Raw genomic sequence first — 11,568 nt, 5'->3', positions numbered from 1 at the left:
TAGAGCCTTATCTGAAGACTGAAACTGTTCATCAATAGCCTTCAGTAATTCTTTGACATTATTATACTGATCGACAGAACCACGCATACCAGCAGATATTTTGGTCTTTATGAACATTACACAGAGTCGATTAGATCGCTCCCATTTTTCATAAATATCAACATCATCCGGAATGCTGTTTTCAATAATAGCAGATGGTTCGCCTTTCTGTATAGCATAATCAATATCCATCCACCCTAATTGAAGAAGAATTCTTTCTTTCCAAATTTTATAATTATCGCCCTTTAGATCGGGAATGTCACATTTCATATCAGAAAAAGTCGCAGGTTGCATAACTGCACAAAATATCATATGTTTAAAATTTTGAGACAATATCATGTTTTACCAATGTAATTCATGTTAAAAATCTAGTGACATAAAATTTGCCTGCGGGCTAAAATTTTAATTCAATAAGATTTTTCTATAACTTTATGATAAAACTATCAAAATGTATTTTCCTTAACTCCTGTGGGTAAATTAAGAAAAATATAATTTGATATTTTAACCTAATTAGTTATATAAATATAATAAAAATCCCTGTGGGGTAAATTTTATTATGTTTATATAATTAATTACAATTGATGTCCATTATGTGAACCAAATCCACTTAATGCATAATTTTTTATAAATAAGGATGATGTGGCTATTCTTTAATTATTTAAAATTATACGGTTCACCGGACAAAATTTTGGCTTTTCTTAATGCTTTATATAATAATTATTTCGCAATCAACACTTTCCAAGAGTGCTCCCAGGAAAGATAGGTAGTGCTAAGGCCCTTTAAATACCCAACTCCTAGACAGAGCAACGTTCCTCAGGGAGACCAGTGGCTAATCAAGGCAATTTAAACCGATCTATGAAGAACTCTCTCAGATCATGTTTTCTCACGTTACCTCATAATTATTATTCAACTGAATTATCCACATTTATGTGAATCTTTATAAGCCAAAATTAAATAACTTTTATATTCACATTTTTACTTAATATGAACAAATACGTTCCCCATCAGTTTTTCTCTTCAATCAGAGTAGTGATAAAGTGAGGATCACAAAAATGTGGGCTCCTCATCAGTTTTTTTCTTTTATCAGAGTAATGATAAAGTGAGGTTATTTGTTCATTTGTGAATATCTGAAATATTTTAATTTAAATATTATATTCACATCTCACTTGATATGTTCATTTTAAATTATAAACAACTCAATATAATTTAATATGAACATAATGTGAATATTGATTTACCAAAATATTTTTCAATACAATTTGCATTTTAAATTTCAAGAATAAATGCAAACATAATATTAAATTTGCATGTACACATCAAACATTTATCCATAATATTTGACATTTTATATAACATGCAAAAATAATTTCTAAACTGGTATTGAACTTAAAATTATTTTAATGTGTACAAATTATTTAACCAAATGCTATATGTATACCGAATTATACATATAACTTAATTACACATTAATCAATATTTATTTATTATTATTATTTTTATATTAAAAATAATAATAATAATAACCAAAATTTGTTATCAAATTTCAAATTTCAAATTATTGTGGGTCCTGCGTAATTAATTGTGGGTCTCGCATTATTATTTATTTATTATTTTATTTTATTTTATTTTTTTTTAAAAAAATAAAATAAAATAAATAAACTAATGCATTGCCGAGACAATGCATTAACATTTCAACGTGGGAAATGGGTTCTCACATTAATTAATTCTAGCGGAAATGCATTAAAATTTCAACGTGAGAACCCGTCCTCTTGTTAATTTATCAGAATGCATATACATGATTGTTTCAGAAAAGTTATCATCTTCTCCAAGCTTTCTTCTTCGGATAATTTTCTTTCAATTGCTCATTTCATTTCTTCTCAGAAAATTTATTTAAATTTCAAAACTTCAAAGTAGAACTTCAAGCACAACCGACAACAAAATTCTCCGAAGAAATTTTCAGGTAATTTCTTGTGATATCAAAACATCTATTTTGATACGTAAATTTTTCAGAAACAAAATTTTCAAGGTAGAGGTATCACGGCTCTGATACCAAATGTTAGAAATTTTCTGAAAAATCATGTTTTTAAACATGTATAAACATGATATATAATACGCGGAGTATTACCTCCGGCCATTGAAAATTTTGATTTCTCTGTTTTTCTTCTCGGTTGAAGCCTTCTAAGCACTCCACCCTCTCAATAGATGGTGTATATTTCTTTATGAGGTGTGTGTGCTTAGGGATCTCAATCGTTGCTATTTATAGGCATCTCATACCATCAACGAGAAAATTGGGAGCATTATTTTCAAAGGAATAATCGTGTACGCATCTCAGTTTCTGAAGTTGAGTCGGCGTACGCAACTTTTCGTCAAAAGTTGTAGGCTTCTTGGCCGTCGCCGACTCCTACACGGTACGTCTTCCTTTAACATGTGTCAAATTTCTTACAGATTGTGTATATTGATAAGCAAAACATTTAATTGATAGTTGGAGGCACTATGGAGAATCAGTTCGAAAAGAAAAGAAAGCAAGAATGGCAACAGAATGCTGCTGAAAAATGGAAGCAGCAACTAGCAAGAGCAGAAACAAGTTTGTTGGAGTGAGGCAAAAGGCATCGGGGAGATGGGTTGCGGAGATCAAAGACACGACACAGAAGATTCGTATGTGGCTGGGCACTTTCGAGACGGTCGAGGAAGCTGCTCGCGCCTATGACGAGACTGCGTGGCTCCAACACCCGCACGAATTTCGTCCTAAATGTCCCCTTCCTTGTTAAATCCATCCATGTACTCCGTGTCTTAAATTATAAAATTAAATATACTTTGTTTCTTCTATCTCTCTTTCTCTATCTATGTGTGTCAGTTTCAAAGTTTTACAGTTTTCCGATTCAATTAACCCATCAATGACATGATTATCGTTTTTAAAAGAAGTATCGGAATGACATCCTAATTAGTACAGTGTTAGATTAGAAACCATCTTTTAAAAAAAAAAACTTATTTAACATTATTATTATCGCAAAGATAAACAATTAGCTCTGATCGATGGCATATTGAAGGGATGAAAATTTGTCAACTAATATTTACAACTTAGCTTACAAATTGGCAAAATCTTATTTTTCACAAAAATCATTGCAATTGGTAACAGACCAAAGAATAAGATACAACTCCACAAACTATTCAAATTTGAACGAATGTTGTGAAAAACGCTAGGCAGTTGGGCTATACAATTTTTTTAGCTCATATATCTAATTCTTCTCCTTGTTCATTTCCATATTTCTTCGGTACTTCTTTTTAATAGGATTCTTACTCAAAACCAAATGGGTTCTTCTTCCTCTTCATCTGACACACACACGATGTTTTGACTATCAATATTATCCGAAAAGAATGTTTAAACACAAAACTAATAAAGAGTAGCTTATAAACTCATGAGGATATATTAACATTAGACGAGTTTTTTGAGATAGTACATTTCTTGTATAACCTAACATTAGTACATTCATGGTTCGCCGGAACGGTTGCGGTGCTTGGAACGACAACTACCGTTCCAGTTCCAATGTTATATTACGGAACGGTTGCGGAACGGTTGTATAAAAAAATTAATAAATTCAAAAAATTGGTAAAAAAATTAAAATATAAATTACATCATACTAAAAAATAAAATATATGAAGTTATTACAAATTAATATATCAATACAAAACTATTTTACAATAATAACACAATTATAGTTTTTCGTCACGACGATTATAGTATCCGAATCCACGATACACAGTAAAACTATCAGCTGTACTTGAAGATCTATACTCAGGACCATGACGTCCAACACCCCGCCATACAGATGATGAAGATTCATTGTATCTATCACCAATATATTGAGACGACCCATAATCAAATCCACGATGTCTAATTCCATGTGTACCAGATGTTGAAAAATCAAATGATCTATCAAAACATGAAAGTTATAGCCTTATATCTTATCTTTCTAATGGAAGTAGCCTCACAACAATTGGATCAATATACAAGACATTATACTAAAAACCATAACTACTGCCACATTTTTCATACAGTTTCTGCACTTCCATTTCCTATTTGGCTCAAGATCCACTTTCTATTCTACACGTTCATTTCCATAATCATCAACAACTATGAAATATAATATCAATAACATAACCATTCTATTACCATTCCAATAAACATAACCATAAACAATAACCATTACCATAAGAAATATCATTTAAATAGAATATTTGATGTAAATAAGAAATTTAAATATTTTTAAAATTTTATTAACAATTTATTGAACACAATTTATATCGTCATTATATTTAAAATATTTCCAATCATATCAAAAATTAAATAAAATATTAAAAGTTATTTGTATTTAATTAATTAAAACATTAAAATATTTTCGATTGGATATATATAAATTCGCACAAATTTGAATCAATTTAGAGTGATTGATTAATAATAACCATCAAATCTTATATAAAGTGATGTTACAAATTATTTAACATCAATTAAAATAAAAAAATTTATAATTAACTTAGTTTTTTTCACACTTTGTAATGAAAATTTCTCAATAGAGACTTGCGGATTCTTGAATCCGTGAACCTTTATTATTTTTTAAAATTCAAACCGTCTGTATAGTAGCGACGGTTTTATTAAAACGGTCGTTATATTAGCGACGGTTGTCTTAAAACCGTCGCCGATGTAAATCGGCGACGGGTAAATAAAACCGTCGCTACATACATAAAACCGTCGCTAGTAGCGACGGTTCATACATAAAACCGTCGCTACATACATAAAACCGTTCCGCCCCACCGTTTCCGTTCCGTTCGCCCGTTATGCGGCCGATAAAACGTCGCAGAACGCCGCCACAAAACAACAAACGATTTGGCCTGGAACTTTGGAACGGTGGCCACCGTTCCCGTTCCGGCCGCATAACGGCCGTTCCGGCGAACCATGAGTACATTAGCCAGTACCACTTCTTCATTTTCTATGCTATGATCATTCTAAGAGTATTAAGGGTTCAAGAGATAGGCCACAAAATTGGGTGAATTTCTTTTCATTTTGAATCCAATTATATATATATATATATATACACACACACACACCTTAGCCTACCAGCGAATGGGGTGTGGCAAGAATAGTCACGAACTAGACAGGTTGAAAAAACACCAACACAACCCAACCCACCACAGGTTGCACGTTAAGCGAACCAACCGTCAAAATTTTTAAAAATTGTAAAATCTTGTTTTAAAAAAAATCGTACATAAATTATTATCTGAATATGTCTGTTGATGTTCGTTTTCCACATTAAATATTGTCTGGTTATGTTGCCTGAGGTGAACTCTGACAAATTAATGAACTCTATAATGCTTTGAAACTCCATCTGTTCAGTTAATCAACCCAGGAATAGAACTAGAGGAAACAATTCATTTGCCACTTCTGGTTTAGGTGTTGGAATACAGTGCATAAATCAATTACCAGTCAGTTTGGTTTGATATAGTCAGCTTTGATGTTCCAGGGGTTGCTGAGATTTCAATTACAGACAATCAGTTTTATACAACACAGAAGGCTGCGTTATTGATTGATTGTCAGTTTTCCGGGGACTTTTTTAAACTGTTCCGAGAAACGGTGTAAGATTTCAATGTAATTTTTCTACAAATTCTACCAAAGTTGTTGGACTGGTGATCGTGGATCATGTTAATTTATATTATTTCCTTCATTTATTGCTGCACAATATTAGTTATCATAATTTTTTTTGACAAAATGGATCGAATTTCTTACTGTCGTAAGTCGGATGTTGGTCTAGACTTCGTTAAAATTTTATGCTTTGTATTCAAAAGTATTTTCAAGACATTGTTATTATGAATAGAAAAGATTCAGGTTTCCGTAGCATTGTTTGTTCCATTTGTTCCAAATATCTAATGTCTCGGCCGACTTCTCGGTTGAATGAATTCAATAAAAAAGTTTATTTTACCATTTAAAAATTCAGTTCGTTTTCTACCCTGCAAATTTTATTTTTTCCGGTCGGACTTGATTGGTTGGTGACATACAATATTTATGGTGGTGGGCCGGACAAGATTTGTTGAAAATTGCATTTGAAAGGAAACTGTCAATATGCAGTATCACACGGACGAGGTGCTCTATTTTATAGAGCTTCATCCATTCAGATATCATTCTATCATCGTACTTTCTCTCTATCTTATAGTATTTAAGTACTTAGTTTTATAATATTTGTAAGATGTTTATTCTCCTATATTAAGAAAGTGTATGTTCTCTTTGTAAATACAATGAATGGCTGTACACCATAAAATATTATATTGGAATTCTTTTCATCTTGTCAGTGGTTTTTACCTAATAATTTTAGATATTTTGCACATAAATCTCGATGTTCAATTTATTCTTTATTTTTAAATCTCGATGTCTTTATCCGTTTGCAGACCTTTTTTGTTGGGGTTTTCGCTTTCTTCTTTGATCTGTAACTTGTGGTGTGTGGGCTGCCACATCACGATTGGTTTATTCGAAGACAATTCCAGGTCTCTTTCTTTTTCAAAAATAATAAAAAAAAAAAGACAAATCTAAGTTGGTGCAAAAACAATGGAGTTTAAAATGGAATAAGATGAAAAAAAATTGTGTTGAAATTTGTTTGGATTTATTTCTTTAGGGGTAAGGACCGGATTCGAATTCCAGTTGGAGGCTTTTGAATGCAAATATTAGTTCGAAATTTATTTATATTAGTCAAGTAATTGAAGATTTTCTTTTTGAGTTGCTGTTGATACAAATTACAATACAAACCCAAACACCTTACCTATGGGCCTGGATTATCTTTGCTATTTGTTAAACGAGTTATCTTGATTGTCTAGGGCCTTATGGCATCCCAAAAGCCCAATCAAAAGTGAATGGGCTTACTTCTGACATATTTATATGAGTTTTTCATTAATTTATGCTGTTAATTTCTCAAATTTTTCGAATAAAATATTGTTTATATTATAGATGACGAAAGATATTACGAAATGCTCATAGTACAAACACCCCATGGATCATATATTTTTCCCCGTAAATGCGTGAGCCTGGAAGGAAGGTGGCAAGGAAAAAAAAAAGCTTTTTACCATGTTTGTGGAAATGGATGCACGCAGAAATTTAGTTGAGAGTTTCGACTTCATAAAACCTCCATATAGCTCTATTTTGCATGCTTTTCTCAATGCTACTGTTTATATTTAAGATATCTTCGCATCTTGTTGGTTACAATCTTCTATCCGAACTTCTTTCATTTACAAGTTGAATCTTATATTTGGCAGGTATCATCGGGATTCAGTCATCTGTCTAGTAAAAATGTACATAGTCCATGCAGTATGACCGGCGAATCATTACATGTTATCACGCAACAGCTTAATCATTTTCTGTGAAAACCCAACGATTACTCTATTATTTAAACGAAATAAATTTTTATATTTGCTTCTGTTTTTATTTTTTACTTGGTTGGAACATGTACATTTTGAGATCAGCTGCCAACACTACTCCGAGTTGAATTCATGAAAATAAACAGTGGATGACAAAATCAACACCATCAGGGGGGTCATAATACTATGAAATGAAAATATGAGTAATACATCATCAAAAAAATACATTTAGTGAGTCTGTTAGCTCACAGCGAAGGGAGTGAACGGTTCATTCCTCTCATGTTCCCTATCCTCTCAACCAAGTGTTACGGTACGATGAGTGGTCTCGTAAGGAAGCGTCATGGGGCTTGTATTCCATTACATAGGTGTGAGGAATTTTCAAATGTCTCTTGATAGAATCCCTCAGCCCCATCACCGCCTGCAATGCAAAACCGAAACGATATAACAGAGATGCAAACCGAAACGATATTACAGAGTTAGATTATGATGATGAATGTGATTTGAATAACAAGAACCAACCTGATTATCAGATGCATTGCGGTTCCAAACACTCAATATATCCTCATTGAAACGAATACTTAGGACTGCTCCACATATGTTATCACCATAATCGAGTTGATCTCCAATTAACGCTAGAACCTGGTGTATTCAAGAAACACAGGTAAGAACCATTTTCTTGGACGAATGACAATGGGTAACTTGGAACCTATGATGGATAGTCAATTCTAACAATATATACAGAATTGACAGAGTTTGAATCATGTATCAGTTAAATGAGGACTAATACAACGAACATTAAGACAATACACCTAGTAAGCATGCAAGAAAGGTTAACCTAATAGTCATAAAAGTGGAAGCGAGATTCAATAAAAGTAAGAACGCATTAGGTCGATTTTGTCACATTATTTTCTTCATAAATGATTCAACATCGTGCTTTGACATTGTTGTTTTATGTGAACAGATTTAGATACCTTAATCTACATACATTCACGTAGGATTAGGATAGGCATCTCTTCGGATGATCGCATGAAGGCAGATGGGTGGCTACTGGCAACAGAGAAGTATCACATTCAAATTAACTATTATCATTATCTACATTGCAATGTTGAACTTTGAACATGTACGGATCTTTTTTAAACAAAACAATGATGATCATGCTAACAGATCGAGAAGTAAAACCTCTCAGGTTAGCAAGTGTGAAAAGTATTTCTCTCTCACCCATCTGATCACCTCTAATAAATTGTTATTTCTTTCTCGCTTTCGCTTTCAAAGGATTGTAATGGTATTTGGCAACAGTCTGCAAGCCAGAGAGATTAAAGGTTTGTTAATGTTGTTTACAAACATTTTTACTAAAAGTGGGATGTCAATTTATGTCATAGTCCTATATATTTGTTCCAAGGTAATCAATCAAATAGCTGCTCAGCGTAAAATAAACAGAACCATCTATAATAGAAGGCAATCAAACCAAAATAGCAGCTACAACAAAGCTTAAAGGATTTTCCAGTCGGAGCAAATAACAATCACGAAACTTACTTTCTGTACATAGTCACACACAAAAACTTTGACATGTTAAATTTACAAGAAGGGAAAGGCCAGAAAACTTAAGGCAGATGGCAAGATGGGAACTGCAGGGTGCGAGTCTTAACTCAAGTTCTCAAAAGAATGATTTACTAATAACAGGCTAGATGAAGCTAAATCACAGTTCTATGTAAATATTTCCATACCAGGTCCTCCCAGAAACGGCCAGACACGGCCTTTTTAAATCTAATAATCCACTTCCCACCGTTGCAGTTAGCAGAATCCTGACAAAACCATGATTGAGGAAAACTAATTAATTGAGCTTGGGAAAGAAACTACTGACCAGCTTAACATGTAAAAGCATACCTCCCATAGAGGACGGATACCATCTTTGAATAGATGCAAGTCAGTTAGACTAGGCAATGTCGAGGGGCGAGCTAGGTGACAATAGCAGACCCAGAAATCTTCGACCTGAAGTCAAGCAATCCGTAAAAATGGTGCATTTAGAACAACTAGAGAAATCAAATCTAGGATCAGAAAAGGAATATGAAGGCCATATGACCTCACAGAATGAATCTGAAAAGAGATTCTTACTGTACTAAAGTCCACAATCTTCTTAATATTGTCCTCATATGCTGTTTGACTTCTGACTCCTGGAGTTAGACGAGTATACCAAAATACAAATTTGTGCTGAAGATCACAATAAATGAGATGAAGTTGCAGTATAACCATGTATATCACATAAAAAGATTACATTCAGCATACCAATACATGGAAAATGCAATAGTGAGTTAGTCGCTAATTCAAACACTTTCCAAACTCTGTCGATCTAGTTTTGAAGGAATCACATGAAACATGTAGGAAAAGAACAAGGTCAACCACACTTTCTTGGCTCATTGGCTCTATGACCGGAGCAAAACTTAGAAAAGATGCATTTGGATTGATGTATTTAAAATCTCCATTTCCTCGCAGGATTATTTCGACATAGGGGAACCCAAAATCAAATTTATCCATCCACACAACCTACAGGAATTTGACAAAATACCATCTCAATTTAAAAGCTTTATGTATTTATCAACAATTCAACATTATAATATTTTCATATTTCCTGAAAACCCTGACTTCATGTTCAACTCAAATTTTAGTTAATTTTGAAGTCAGGGTTGAGTTCTATATGGAATTATGACTCTTTTATGAACAAAATACAAACCAGCATTCCCCTTTTTTTGCTCAAAAACACACTTTACATGACATTGTACGATAAACAAGTAAAACCTAACTTGAGCTTGCAAGATAGCGGAAGACTGAGCATGAACTATGATGAATAAAGGTTTAATCAGAAGGTATCTTGACCGTATATGCCTTCTGGAGTAAAACGCCAATATCAAACGCAATCAAATAGGCTATATGACAAACATTATCCAATGAACGAAATTTCAGGGGAATTGAATTTGCTGCTTCCTCACGAAAAATAAAACAAGTAAATTGAAGATGCCAGTAAATAATAGTTCTTTTAAAGTTTAAACTATACAATATAAAAACTCGTAAGAAACCCAAACTGTAAGTTTTTCTCACTCCACAATATTATAAACCACTACTGCGAGGAATCTGCTTATTTTCAACACATTTAGAATGCCAGCACAAAGGAGCTTGCCTTCATTATTATCTTTCACTATTTATATTTTATTTTCAGTAACATATCAGAAAAAAAACAAACAAACGAGTTCCCCCAGTTAAAACGACAAATCAAAACTTAAACGAAAGATGGTAAGAGAGGCATACATACGCAAAATTTGGAAAGCAAAGAATAGCGATCCAGCAAGAATGTATAAACGAATCATAGATATGGAATGGAGAGATTAATCAACTAGATACCCAAAAAAAGGAGCCTATTGAGTAAGAGAGAGATTGAAGGTTTTACGAACTTTGAGAGGGTGAAGCTCCATGGCCGCGCGTTCCGAATCCAAGTCGGCGGCCGGAGGCGGTAGATGCATGCTGTAATTGTCCTGTTTCTGATATGCTGCTGCCAATTCCACTTGTTCTCCCTGCTGTTTTCGGAAGATGGAGAAGAATGAGGAAGGGAGACTTCGTTGGTTGGTCTCTCGTACAAAATCGATAATTGTTTGGGCTCACAGGAAGGCCCAGTTGAGGAGCTGGCCCAGCCTTAAACTTTATTTTGAAAATTTTAAGGTTTTAATTGACTGTCAATTAGGATTCAATTCATATTTATTATTTTTTTTTTGTGAATTGGTACTTGACAAACTTTAAATTTTAGATTCAACTCATTGTCAACCATATTTTACTTTTTTAAATTTATATTAATAATAAAACTTTAACAAAATTATAATTTTTATTGAATTAAGTAAATTTTTTATTATTACTATTATATTTTTTATTATTTATTATTATTAACAAATGAATGTAACATGATATAATATTTGTTTTAATTATTTTGGAATGTGATTCTAATTTCAGTAAATATGCAAATATATTGAGATAAGAAAAAGGAAACAAGATATATGTAAATGCTATATTGTATGATTTTTAGTTATTAAGATTATTTTAAAAAGTAGACTATCAACATGGGCTAGAATAATAGTATTTTTTATTTCCCGT

At 32.7% G+C, this 11,568-nt stretch overlaps 1 protein-coding gene across 1 annotated transcript; it reads right to left on the bottom strand.

The window, feature by feature from the left end:
* Positions 1 to 7,584: 7,584 nt before the first annotated feature.
* On the bottom strand, positions 7,585 to 11,046 carry LOC140827079 (eukaryotic translation initiation factor NCBP-like). The gene is made up of 6 exons (XM_073189682.1): positions 10,878 to 11,046; positions 9,547 to 9,642; positions 9,319 to 9,423; positions 9,159 to 9,236; positions 7,954 to 8,073; positions 7,585 to 7,852 (listed from the first exon to the last, which is right to left on the bottom strand). Exons 1-6 carry the CDS (start codon positions 10,944 to 10,946, stop codon positions 7,721 to 7,723), a joined length of 600 nt encoding a protein of 199 aa, XP_073045783.1. The 5' UTR covers positions 10,947 to 11,046; the 3' UTR covers positions 7,585 to 7,720.
* Between the last annotated feature and the right edge of the window lie 522 nt (positions 11,047 to 11,568).

Source organism: Primulina eburnea, chromosome 3 (genome assembly GCF_022965805.1).
Source record: "Primulina eburnea isolate SZY01 chromosome 3, ASM2296580v1, whole genome shotgun sequence".
Classification (NCBI taxonomy): Eukaryota; Viridiplantae; Streptophyta; class Magnoliopsida; order Lamiales; family Gesneriaceae; genus Primulina; species Primulina eburnea.
This window is presented reverse-complemented; position numbering and strand designations above follow the sequence as displayed.